At 42.5% G+C, this 14,245-nt stretch overlaps 1 protein-coding gene across 2 annotated transcripts in view; it reads right to left on the bottom strand.

Annotated features, from left to right (window-relative positions):
- usp43b (ubiquitin specific peptidase 43b) overlaps window positions 1-13,959 on the bottom strand; it is a 321,262-nt gene extending 307,303 nt beyond the window's left edge. For both annotated transcript variants that reach the window (XM_061884275.1, XM_061884274.1), the window contains exon 1: window positions 13,109-13,959. In XM_061884275.1, the coding sequence (XP_061740259.1) occupies window positions 13,109-13,687 (579 nt within the window). In that variant the 5' untranslated portion in view covers window positions 13,688-13,959. The remainder of the gene's footprint in view (window positions 1-13,108) is intronic.
- Window positions 13,960-14,245: the final 286 nt, after the last annotated feature.

The following is a 14,245-nucleotide window of genomic DNA, read 5'->3' as shown; positions in this document are numbered from 1 at the left end:
CTTAAACCGCTGAAATCCGAGTCTGAATCCAAGCTAATGTCGCTATAACTTGCTGCGCTATTAGCCATTGTACTATTCGTCAATAACTATTCGCTCAATAGCTTCAGTTTCTTCTTCAATACTTTCATACTCCAACCATCCGTTTCAATACATGCGTAATCTGTTGAATCGCTTAAACCGCTGAAATCCGAGTCTGAATCTGAGCTAATGTCACTATATCTTGCTGTGCTATTAGCCATTGTACAATTCGTCAATAGCTATTCGCTCAATAGCTTCAGTTTCTTCTTCAATACTTTCATACTCCAACCATCCGTTTCAATACATGCGTAATCTGTTGAATCGCTTAAACCGCTGAAATCCGAGTCTGAATACAAGCTAATGTCGCTATATCTTGCTGTGCTATTAGCCATTGTACTATTCGTCAATAGCTATTCGCTCAATAGCTTCAGTTTCTTCTTCAATACTTTCATACTCCTACCATCCGTTTCAATACATGCGTAATCTGTTGAATCGCTTAAACCGCTGAAATCCGAGTCTGAATACAAGCTAATGTCGCTATATCTTGCTGTGCTATTAGCCATTGTACTATTCGTCAATAGCTATTCGCTCAATATCATCAGTTTCTTCTTCAATACTTTCATACTCCAACCATCCGTTTCAATACATGCGTAATCTGTTGAATCGCTTAAGCCGCTGAAATCCGAGTCTGAATCTGAGCTAATGTCGCTATATCTTGCTGTGCTATTAGCCATTGTACTATTCGTCAATAGCTATTCGCTCAATAGCTTCAGTTTCTTCTTCAATACTTCCATACTCCAACCATCCGTTTCAATACATGCGTAATCTGTTGAATCGCTTAAACCGCTGAAATCCTAGTGTGAATCTGAGCTAATGTCGTTATATCTTGCTGTGCTATTAGCCATTGTACAATTCGTCAATAGCTATTCGCTCAATAGCTTCAGTTTCTTCTTCAATACTTTCATACTCCAACCATCCGTTTCAATACATGCGTAATCTGTTGAATCGCTTAAACCGCTGAAATCCGAGTCTGAATCTGAGCTAATGTTGCTATATCTTGCGTGCTATTAGCCATTGTACTATTCGTTAATAGCTATTCGCTCAACAGCTTCAGTTTCTTCTTCAATACTTTCATACTCCAACCATCCGTTTCAATACATGCGTAATCTGTTGAATCGCTTAAACCGCTGAAATCCTAGTGTGAATCTGAGCTAATGTCGTTATATCTTGATGTGCTACTAGCCATTGTACAATTCGTCAATAGCTATTCGCTCAATAGCTTCAGTTTCTTCTTCAATACTTTCATACTCCAACCATCCGTTTCAATACATGCGTAATCTGTTGAATCGCTTAAACCGCTGAAATCCGAGTCTGAATCCAAGCTAATGTCGCTATATCTTGCTGCGCTATTAGCCATTGTACTATTCGTCAATAGCTATTCGCTCAACAGCTTCAGTTTCTTCTTCAATACGTTCATACTCCAACCATCCGTTTCAATACATGCGTAATCTGTTGAATCGCTTAAACCACTGAAATCCGAGTCTGAATCTGAGCTAATGTCGCTATATCTGGCTGTGCTATTAGCCATTGTACTATTCGTCAATAGCTATTCGCTCAATAGCTTCAGTTTCTTCTTCAATACTTTCATACTCCAACCATCCGTTTCAATACATGCGTAATCTGTTGAATCGCTTAAACCGCTGAAATCCGAGTCTGAATCCAAGCTAATGTCGCTATATCTTGCTGTGCTATTAGCCATTGTACTATTCGTCAATAGCTATTCGCTCAACAGCTTCAGTTTCTTCTTCAATACGTTCATACTCCAACCATCCGTTTCAATACATGCGTAATCTGTTGAATCGCTTAAGCCGCTGAAATCCGAGTCTGAATCCAAGCTAATGTCGCTATATCTTGCTGTGGTATTAGCCATTGTACTATTCGTCAATAGCTATTCGCTCAATAGCTTCAGTTTATTCTTCAATACTTTCATACTCCAACCATCCGTTTCAATACATGCGTAATCTGTTGAATCGCTTAAACCGCTGAAATCCGAGTCTGAATCCGAGCTAATGTTGCTATATCTTGCTGTGCTATTAGCCATTGTACTATTCGTCAATAGCTATTCGCTCAACAGCTTCAGTTTCTTCTTCAATACTTTCATACTCCAACCATCCGTTTCAATACATGCGTAATCTGTTGAATCGCTTAAGCCGCTGAAATCCGAGTCTGAATCTGAGCTAATGTCGCTATATCTTGCTGTCCTATTAGCCATTGTACTATTCGTCAATAGCTATTCGCTCAATAGCTTCAGTTTCTTCTTCAATACTTTCATACTCCAACCATCCATTACAATATGCGTAATCTGTTGAATCGCTTAAACCGCTGAAATCCGAGTCTGAATCCAAGCTAATGTCGCTATATCTTGCTGCGCTATTAGCCATTGTACTATTCGTCAATAGCTATTCGCTCAACAGCTTCAGTTTCTTCTTCAATACGTTCATACTCCAACCATCTGTTTCAATACATGCGTAATCTGTTGAATCGCTTAAACCGCTGAAATCCGAGTCTGAATCTGAGCTAATGTCGCTATATCTTGCTGTGCTATTAGCCATTGTACTATTCGTTAATAGCTATTCGCTCAATAGCTTCAGTTTCTTCTTCAATACTTTCATACTCAGACCATCCGTTTCAATACATGCGTAATCTGTTGAATCGCTTAAACCGCTGAAATCCGAGTCTGAATCCGAGCTAATGTTGCTATATCTTGCTGTGCTATTCGCCATTGTTTGTTTACATTGGCAGCACTGTGTGACGTCACAGGAAAATGAACAGTGTCTTCACAGGAAGCGGAAAAAAGGCACTGCTGAAGGAATAAATAAAGTACTATCCATCCATCTATCTAGACCAGGGGTAGGGAATCTATGGCTCTAGAGCCAGATGTGGCTCATTTGATGACTGCATCTGGCTCTCGGATAAATCTGAGCTGACATTGCTTATCACGATAAGTATTGAATAATTCCACTTGTAATCACAGTGTTAACAATAACGTTCAAAATATAAAACATTCTCATGCTTTTTTATGTGCAAGAAGTTGCGTTAAAGGTAAGAAATAATTCATTTATTATCGGTTAGTGTGGGGCTTGCCCTCCTGGGGGTTCTTCAGACCACCGAGCACCGACATGAGAGCCTGTTTTAGGGTTAGAATATTGTTTTATTTTTCAATAAGTCTCTCAGTTGCTTTCCAGCAATTGTCTTTTTCTTTTTCGTCCTCACTCGCGCTCTGGCTCCAGCCCCAACCCCGTCTCTCCTCCTGGCTGCTGCTTATAACAGAGCGACAGGTGTTTAGCTGACAAGGCCCAGGTGGGCCGTCTACGCTGATTGAGGCCAGTCCTGGCAACACCCCGCTTCGCTGCAGGCCCGCAGGTCACGCCTCCTCCACAGTTAGCTTCAGAATAACAATGTTATTATTTGGGTACTCAATGTTATTACAAAGAATAAGAGACCTATTATACTCTAGAAATGCTGGTCTTACTTAAAAATGCATGTGTTCAGTTGTGTACAGTGTTAAAAAAATATTAAATGGTTCTTAGGGAAATACATTTTAAAATATTTGGCTTCTCAGCCAAAAAAGGTTCCCGACCCCTGATCTAGACACTTACATCGAGTGTTGTCTTCATTATAACACTTATAAGACTTTTGGTCATTTTGATAGTAGACTAATATAGACACTTACATCAAGTGTTGTTGTCATTATAACACTTAAATAAGACTTTTGGTCATGTTGATAGTAGGCTTCTATAGCTAATATAGACACTTCCGTCATGTGTTGCCATCATTATAACACTTACTGAACTCTTAATTTTTTCGCTGCCCCAGACCGATTACTTTTTTTTTTAATATGTGGTCCACTATGGCTCTTTCAACATTTTTGGTTGCCGAGCCCTATGGCTGAATGTATTATTTTCTTACACACACATGAAATATTCAGGGTTTAGAAACTTTCAAAAGACCTTGTGAGGTCCTAGGAGAGACAGTGTCTCGCCTTTTTATGATGATAACGCCACCTGCTGATGTCTAATTAAAGGCCTACTGAAACCCACAACTACCCACCACGCAGTCTGATAGTTTATACATCAATGATGAAATATTAACATTGCAACACATGCCAATACGGCCTTTTTAGTTTACTATAGTGCAATTTTAAATTTCCCGCGAAGTGTCCTGTTGAAAACGTTGACGCGTGCTTGTGACGTTATTGGTTGGATCGGACATTTCAGCCCAGCACAACTCACGGCTAAAAGTTGTCTATTTTCATAGCTTAATTACACAGTATTTTGGACATCTGTGTTGCTGAATCTTTTGAAATGTGTTCAATAATAATGGAGACGTCAAAGAAGAATGCTGTTGTTGGAAAGCGGTATATTGCAGCTGCCTTCAGCAATGGAAACACAGCCGGTGTTTCTTTGTTTGTTGTGAAGCTTTAATATGGAACAGAGCGGTCAAGCGAACATGTTTTTCTACCACATGTCAACCAATTGTGATATTAAGTCGGCTCTTCCCGGAGACTTCAGCGGATTATGCGCCCTCTTCCTGCAGCTGTCAAAAAGGCAGCTGTGATCTTGGCTCCTCCATTGGCTTCTCTCAGAGAGACTGGCGTTCACCGCAGCCCTCCGACTTTCAGGTATGAGTTTATAATGTCACTAAAACACTGTTAACACAATAAGCAGATAAGGGATTTTCCAGAATTATCCTAGTAAATGTGTCTAATAACATCTGAATCGCTCACACTGCCGTCGCCTGGAGCCGTCGCATTTTCTTTTCATTTTCTTTAGTGCTTCACTCTAACTTTCCTCATCCACAAATCTTTCATCCTCGCTCAAAATAATGGGGAAATTGTCGCTTTTTCGGTCCGAATAGCTCTTGCTGCTGGAGGCTCACATTAGAAACAATGTGAGGATGTGAGGAGCCCTACAACCGGTGACATCACACGTACATCGTCTGCTACTTCCGGTAAAGGCAAGGCTTTTTTTTGCGAACTTTATCTTCAATGTTCTCTCCTAAATCCTTTCAGCCAAAATATGGCAATATCGCAAAATTATCAAGTATGACACATAAAATGGACCTGCTATCCCCGTTTAAATAAAAAAAACTCATTTCAGTAGGCCTTTAATAAGAAAACCTCATTTCAGTAGGCCTTTGAGGCTTTAAAGGCCTACTGAAATGAGATTTTCTTATTTAAAAAGGGGATAGCAGGTCCATTCTATGTGTCATACTTGATCATTTTGCAATATTGCCATATTTTGGCTGAAAGGATTTAGTAGAGAACATCCACGATAAAGTTCGCAACTTTCGGTGCGAAGAGAAAAGCCCCGCCTCTACCGGAAGTCGCAGACGATGATGTCACACATGTGGAGGCTCCTCACATATTCACATTGATTTTAATGGGAGCCTCCAACAAAAAGTGCTATTCGGACCGAGAAAACGACAATTTCCCCATTAATTTGAGCGAGGATGAAAGATTTGTGTTTGAGGATATTAATAGCGACGGACTAGGAAAAAAAAAAAAAAAGTAAAACAAAGAAACCGCGATTGCATTGGGACGAATTCTGATGTTTTTAGACACATTTACTAGGATAATTCCCGGAAATCCCTTATCTTTGTGTTGCTAGTGTTTTAGTGAGTTAAATAGTACCTGATAGTCGGAAGGGTGTCTCCACGGGTGTCTTGACGCCAGTGTCTCAGAGGGAGTCGACGGCAGCTATGGACGGCACAAGCTCAGCTTTTCTCCGGTAAGAAGCGACTTTTTAACCACAATTTTCTCACCGAAACCTGCTGGTTGACATTTGGTAGGGATCCATGTTCGCTTGATCCATTGTAAAGTTTCACCTCCAGGAATTTTAAACAAGGAATCACCGTGTGTTTGTGTGGCTAAAGGCTAAAGCTTCCCACCTACATCTTTTTACTGTGACTTCTCCAATATTAATTGAACAAATTGCAAAAGATTCAGCAACACAGATGTCCAAAATACTGTGTAATTATGCTGTTAAAGCAGACGACTTTTAGCTGTGTGTGTGTGCAGCGCTCATACTTCCTAAAAACCTGTGACGTCTTGCGTACACGTCATCATTACACAACGTTTTCAAGACGAAACTCCTGGGAAATTTGCAATTGCAATTTAGTAAACTAAAAAGGCCGTATTGGCATGTGTTGCAATATGGCTCGACCCCTGGCCTTGCCCTATGGACTCATTTTAAAGGCCTACTGAAAGCCACTACTAGCGACCACCCAGTCTGATAGTTTATACATCAATGATGAAATATCAACATTGCAACACATGCCGATACTGTCACACCTGGACATTTTGCTTCTTCGATGCAAAGGATGATTGGCACGAGCCAGACGAGAGTGTAAGTACATGGTTGTTTATTTGAATACTAAATACAAATACTACTTACGTATAAAATACTACACGGTCTAGCTCCATCCTATCTTGCCGATTGTATTGTACCATATGTCCCGGCAAGAAATCTGCGTTCAAAGGACTCCGGCTTGTTAGTGATTCCCAAAGCCCAAAAAAAGTCTGCGGGCTATAGAGCGTTTTCCGTTCGGGCTCCAGTACTCTGGAATGCCCTCCCGGTAACAGTTCGAGATGCCACCTCAGTAGAAGCATTTAAGTCTCACCTTAAAACTCATTTGTATACTCTAGCCTTTAAATAGACTCCCATTTTAGACCAGTTGATCTGCTGTTTCTTTTCTTTTTCTTCTATGTCCCACTCTCCCCTGTGGAGGGGGTCCGGTCCGATCCGGTGGCCATGTACTGCTTGCCTGTGTATCGGCTGGGGACATCTATGCGCTGCTGATCCGCCTCGACATCTCTGCGCTGCTGATCCGCCTCCGCTTGGGATGGTTTCCTGCTGGCTCCGCTGTGAACGGGACTCCCGCTGCTGTGTTGGATCCGCTTTGGACTGGACTCTCGCGACTGTGTTGGATCCATTGTGGATTGAACTTTCACAGTATCATGTTAGACCCGCTCGACATCCATTGCTTTCCTCCTCTCTAAGGTTCTCATAATCATTATTGTCACAGACGTCCCACTGGATCATTATTGTCACCGATGTCCCACTGGGTGTGAGTTTTCCTTGCCCTTATGTGGGCCTACCGAGGATGTCGTGGTGGTTTGTGCAGCCCTTTGAGACACTAGTGATTTAGGGCTATATAAGTAAACATTGATTGATTGATTGAAAAATAAACAAACAAAGGGGGCTCACAAGGAGGTACAAAACTTGGCTACAAAAATACAAACAGGAGAACAAAACAACTGCTCGATGGCATGAAAGACGATGAACTATAAACTTAAACTTGCACTGTGGCAGCACTATGAAAAACTAAAACAAAAACACTTGCTGTGACCGAAACAAGGGGCATGGATGGGTAGCAAGTAATCGTGGGTGCATGAAGGCATGAAGGCAAGCACATGCAAAAATCCCAGACTGATGGACAGAAAGTAAAATCCTTAAATACTGGCTGTGGTAATTAGTAACAGGTGTGAGAGCTGAGGGACGGGGTGTGACAAGGTGGGAACTAATGAGTTACTATGGAAACAAACAAAACCAGGAAGTGCAAAACGTGACTAGAGTCCAGAAAACAAAACAGGATCAAACATAAAACCTGATTAACAGGCATGACAGATACTAAATTACAATTTTAAATTTCCCGGGAGTTTCTTGTTGAAAACGTCGTGTAATGATGACGTGTACGCAAGACGTCACGGGTTTTTAGGAAGTATGAGCGCTGCACACACACACAGCTAAAAGTCGTCTGCTTTAACAGCATAATTATACAGTATTTAGGACATCTGTGTTGCTGAATCTTTTGCGATTTGTTCAATTAATATTAGAGAAGTCACAGTAGAAAGATGGAGATGGGAAGCTTTAGGCTTTAGCCACACAAACACACGGTGATTCCTTGTTTAAAATTCCTGGAGGTGAAACTTTCCTATGGATCAGAGCGCGGTCAAGAGAACATGAATCCCTATCAAATGTCAACCAGCAGGTTTCAGTGAGAAAATTGTGGTTAAAAAGTCAGTTCTTACCGGGGAAAAGCTGACCTTGTGCCGTCGACTTCCCTGAGACGCTGCCATCAAGACACCTGTGGAGACACCCTTCCGACTATCACAGGGGTAGGGAACCTATGGCTCGCGAGCCAGATGTGGCCCTTTTGATGACTGCATCTGGCTCTCGGATCAATCTGAGCTGACATTGCTTAACACGATAAGTAATGAATAATTCCACTGAGTTAAAAATAAAATTCAAAATATAAAACATTCATTTTTAATCAATCCATTCATTTTCTACTGCACCTGTTGAAGAAGTTGCATAATGGTAAGAAGTTATTTATTTATTATTGGTTAATGTGGGGCTTGCAATCCTGGGGGTTCTTCAGACCACCAAACACCGACATGACAGCCTGTTTCAGGGTTTTAATATTGTTTTATTTTTAAATAAGACTCCCAGTTGCTTTCCGGCAATTGTCTTTTTCTCTTTCCTTCTCGCTCGCGCTCTGGCTCCAGCCCCAACCCCAACCCCGTCTCTCTTCCTGGCTGCCGCTTATAACAGAGCAACAGGTGATTAGATAAGGCCCAGGTGGGCCATCTACGGTCCTGGCACACCCCGCTTCGCTGCAGGCCCGCATGCCACACCCCCTCCACAGTTAGCTTCTGATTAACAATGTTATTACAAAAAATAAGAGACCTGATACATAAATGATAAATGGGTTGTACTTGTATAGCGCTTTTCTACCTTCAAGGTACTCAAAGCGCTTTGACACTACTTCCACATTTACCCATTCACACACTGATGGAGGGAGCTGCCATGCAAGGCGCTAACCAGCACTCATCAGGAGCAAGGGTGAGGTGTCTTGCTCAGGACACAACGGACGTGACGAACTTGGTACTACATGGGGATTGAACCAGGGACCCTCGGGTTGCGCACGGCCACTCTCCCACTGCGCCACGCCGTCCCTACATATACGCTACAAATGTCGGTCTTACTTAAAAATGCACGCGTTTAGTTGTGTTCAGTGTTGAAAAAAATATTATATGGCTCTTAAGGAAATACATTTTAAAAATATTTGGATTTTTGGCTCTCTCAGCCAAAAAGGTTCCCGACCCCTGGACTATCAGGTACTGTTAAACTCACTAAAACACTAGCAACACAATAGAAAGATAAGGGATTTCCCAGAATTATCCTAGCAAATGTGTCTAAAAACATCGGAATTTGTCCCAATGCAATCGCGTTTTTTTTTGTTTAACTTTTTTTTTTTTTTCTCTAGTCCGTCGCTATCAATATCCTCAAACCCCAATCTTTCATCCTCGCTCAAATTAATGGGGAAATTGTCGTTTTCTTGGTCTGAATAGCACTTTTTGTGTGAGGCTCCCATTAAAAACAATGTGAATATGTGAGGAGCCATCAAACATGTGAGTCATCGTCTGCAATATTTTACTGTTTTAATTTATTTTACCCTTTAAAAGTTTTTAATCATATTTGTTTTTATATTAATTTTTTTTATATTGGTTTTATATTCATTTATTTTTTGTTTTTATTCAGTCATTGGTGGAACATAATATTGTTTTTTTAATATTGTTTTCAACATGGCTGGGCAGCACTTTGGCAACGTTATTGTTGTATAAATGTGCTATATAAATAAAGTGGATTGGATTGGATTGGGACTTCCGGTAGAGGCAGGGCTTTTCTCTTAGCCCCGAAAGTTGCGAACTTTATCGTGGATGTTCTCTACTAAATCCTTTCAGCCAAAATATGGCAATATCGCGAAATGATCAAGTGTGACACATAGAATGGACCTGTTATCCTCGTTTTAAAAAGGAAAATCTCATTTCAGTAGGCCTTTAAAGCAGACGACTTTTATCTGTGTGTGTGTGCAGCGCTCATACTTCCTAAAAATCTGTGACGTCTTGCGTACACGTCATCATTACACGACGTTTCGAAGACAAAACTCCCGGGAAAAGCTAAGCTTGTGCCATCAACTTCCCTGAAACACTGGCGTCAAGACACCCGTGGAGACACACCTCTGACTATCAGGTACTATTTAACTCACTAAAACACTAGCAACACAATAGAAAGATAAGGGATTTCCCAGAAGTATCCTAGTAAATGTGTCTAAAAACATCGGAATCCGTCCCAATGCAATCGCGTTTTTTTGGTTTAGATTTTTTTTTTCCTAGTACGTCGATATTAATATTTTCAAACACAAATCTTTCATCCTCGCTCGAATTAATGGGGAAATTGTCGTTTTCTCGGTCCGAATAGAACTTTTTATAGGAGTCTCTGTCACGCTAAATTTCTTCCCCCAAACAAAAACCTTCCCCCCCTTTTACTTCCGGGGTCGTGATTAATACAGACATTTTATTAACGCTATGTTGTAAAGATATAACACTATATTATAAAAATACAGACATTTTGTTAACGCTATATTAAAAAAATAAAATAAAAAAAACTATTTACGAACACAAGCTATGGGATGACGCATTTACTTCCGGGGTTACGTTTCCTCATGTTTCCTCTTAAGTCATCCCATAGCTTGTGTTTGTAATTTTTTTTTTTTCTTATAATATAGCGTTAAAAAAAACGTCTGTATTAATCATGACCCCGGAAGTAAATGGGGGGGCAAGGTTTTTGTAGGGGGAAGAAATTTGGCGTGACAGCTCCCATTAAAAACAATGTGAATATGTGAGGAGCCATCAACTTGTGACGACATCGTCTGCGACTTCCGGTACAGGCAGGGCTTTTCTCTTAGCACCGAAAGTTGCAAACTTTATCGCGGATGTTCTCTACCAAATCCTTTCATCCAAAATATGGCAATATTGCGAAATGATCATGATTTCGTCTTTGAAACGTCGTGTAATGATGACGTGTACGCAAGACGTCACAGGTTTTTAGGAAGTATGAGCGCTGCACACACACACAGCTAAAAGTCGTCTGCTTTAACGGCATAATTACACAGTATTTTGGACATCTGTGTTGCTGAATCTTTTGCAATTTGTTCAATTAATATTGGAGAAGTCACAGTAGAAAGATGGAGTTGGGAAGCTTTAGCCTTTAGCCACACAAACACACGGTGATTCCTTGTTTAAAATTCCTGGAGCTGAAACTTTACTATGATCAACGCGCGGTCAAGCGAACATGGATCCAGACCAAATGTCAACCAGCAGTTTTCGGTGAGAAAATTGTGGTTAAAAAGTCAGTTCTTACCGGAGAAAAGTTGAGCTGGTGCCGTCCACTTCCCTGAGACACTGGCGTCAAGACACCCGTGGAGACACCCTTCCGACTATCAGGTACTACTAAACTCACTAAAACACTAGCAACACAATAGAAGGATAAGGGATTTCCCAGAATTATCATAGTAAATGTCTCCAAAAACATCGGAATCCGTCCCAATGCAATCGCGTTTTTTTTGTTTAACTTTTCTTTTTTTTTCTAGTCCGCCTATCAATATCTTCAAACACGAATCTTTCATCCTCGCTCAAATTAATGGGGAAATTGTCGTTTTCTCAATCCGAATATCACTTTTTGTTGGAGATTCCCATTAAAAACAATGTGAATATGTGAGGAGCCATCAAACATGTGACGTCATTGTCCGCCACTTCCGGTAGAGGCAGGGCTTTTCTCTTAGCACCGAAAGTTGCGAACTTTATCGCAGATATTCTCTACTAAATCCTTTCAGCCAAAATATGGCAATATTGCGAAATGATCATGATTTCGTCTTTGAAACGTCACGTAATGATGACGTGTACGCAAGACGTCACAGGTTTTTAGGAAGTATGAGCGCTGCACACACACACAGCTAAAAGTCGTCTGCTTTAACGACATAATTACACAGTATTTTGGACATCTGTGTTGCTGAATCTTTTGCAATTTGTTCAATTAATATTGGAGAAGTCACAGTAGAAAGATGGAGTTGGGAAGCTTTAGCCTTTAGCCACACAAGCACACGGTGTTTCCTTGTTTAAAATTCCTGGAGGTGAAACTTTACTATGGATCAAAGCGCGGTCAAGCAAACATGGATCCCTACCAAATGTCAACCAGCAGGTTTCAGTGAGAAAATTGTGGTTAAAAAGTCAGTTCTTACCGGAGAAAAGCTGAGCTGGTGCCGTCCACTTCCCTGAGACACTGGCGTCAAGACACCCGTGGAGACACCCTTCCGACTATCAGGTACTACTAAACTCACTAAAACACTAGCAACACAATAGAAAGATAAGGGATTTCCCAGAATTATCATAGTAAATGTCTCCAAAAACATCGGAATCCGTCCCAATGCAATCGCGTTTTTTTTGTTTAACTTTTCTTTTTTTTTTCTAGTCCGCCTATCAATATCCTCAAACACGAATCTTTCATCCTCGCTCAAATTAATGGGGAAATTGTCGTTTTCTCGGTCCGAATAGCACTTTTTGTTGGAGATTCCAATTAAAAACAATGTGAATATATATGTGGTAGGAGGCCACGGGGAAGACCCAGGACACGTTGGGAAGACTATGTCTCCCGGCTGGCCTGGGAACGCCTCGGGATCCCCCGGGAAGAGTTAGACGAAGTGGCTGGAGAGAGGGAAGTCTGGGCTTCCCTGCTTAGGCTGCTGCCCCCGCGACCCGACCTCGGATAAGCGGAAGATGATGGATGGATGGATGGATGGATGGATGAATATGTGAGGAACCATCAAACATGTGACGTCATCGTCCGCCACTTCCGGTAGAGGCAGGGCTTTTCTCTTAGCACCGAAAGGTGCAAACTTTTTCGTGGATGTTCTCTGCTAAATCCTTTCAGCCAAAATATGGCAATATCACGAAATGATCAAGTGTGACACATAGAATGGACCTGCTATCCCCGTTTTTAAATAAGAAAATCTAATTTCAGTAGGCCTTTAAAGCTGAAAATGGCTAAATGTATCATTTTCTTAAACACACATGAAATAATCAGGGTTTAGAAACTTTCAAAAGACCTTGTGAGGTCGCCTCTTTATGATGATAACGCCACCTGCTCATGTCTAATGACTGTATGGATAAAAGTTAGGTGGAGGGTACCTTGAAGTCCACAGACAGCTGCGGCGTGTACTCCAGAGTCCACAGAGCCCGGACAAGCCTCGCCAAGTGCTCCGTGACCTCCCCCTTGGCGAAGCGGCTCTCCCCGGTCCTCGCCGTCCCGTCCCCGGCGACGCCGCCGCTCAGGTCCCGCTTGTACCTCTCCAGCCCCAGGTACTCGGCCAGCAGGTCGGTGTTGCTCAGGCACTGCACCACGGCGTTCATGAAGCAGGTGTTCCCGTGGTTCTTCACGCCCAGCACGCCCGGGGTCTTGTCCGCTTTGTCCCCGTGTTGGCGAAGGAGCTTCTTGGCCGCCGGGGCGTCCTCCTGGGCGAGCGTCGAAGCGGCGCCGAGCGTGCAAGGTGCGCCGTCGCCGAAGCCGCCGTCGTCCTCCTCCTCCGCGTCCCGCGTGTCTCCCAAGTGGGTGAAAGTCAGACTTTTGAAAATTCGGTTCATAAAACTCCCAACGGACTTTAGGGATTTCTTCCGGAAAAGCTTCACGGGTCTCGGCTTCTTCTCCTTACGCTTCGCCTCCTCCCTCGAGGCGGGCATTTCCTGCGTGCCCGTGTCGCGCCTCTCCATGGCGGCACTCCGCTGCTCTCAATGCCGTCGCCGGTGCGCCACTTCCCCGCCAGCCTCCCCCGAGGAAGCGCGCCCAGAGGTGACACCGCCGTCGCCGTCACAGCACCTCCGTGTTCTCCTCCGCGCCGCCGCCACGACACCTTCCGCGTCCATCCCGGCACTTTACCGAAGGCTTTCTTCTTTTAATCGCCGCCACAGGACACGACGGGAGCCCCGCTTGGAGCTCTGACAGCCCGGCTCTCCTCTTCCCAGACTGCCAGCCTCCTCCCACTTCCCGGCACATATACACCCACTTGACCGTTAATTACAGCCATTACTGACTTCAAATTAGGCGGGGGGGAGAGGGCCGATACAATATCGACAGCAACGATACCAGGTGCAGGTGTTTTTAAATTTCTATTTCTATTTGTTTTAGTTGGTTTTACCCTTTAAAGTCGTTTTTATTCATATTTATTTTTACATTGTGAAGTGAATTATATTTATATAGCGCTTTTTCTCTAAATAGTGAAACCCAATATCTAATTTTTACATTTAAACCAGTGTGGGTGGCACTGGGAG

The sequence above is a fragment of the Nerophis ophidion genome, linkage group LG23 (assembly GCF_033978795.1).
Source record: "Nerophis ophidion isolate RoL-2023_Sa linkage group LG23, RoL_Noph_v1.0, whole genome shotgun sequence".
NCBI lineage: Eukaryota > Metazoa > Chordata > Actinopteri > Syngnathiformes > Syngnathidae > Nerophis > Nerophis ophidion.
The sequence above is the reverse complement of the archived record's forward strand: the minus strand, read 5'-3'. Positions and strand labels throughout refer to the sequence as shown.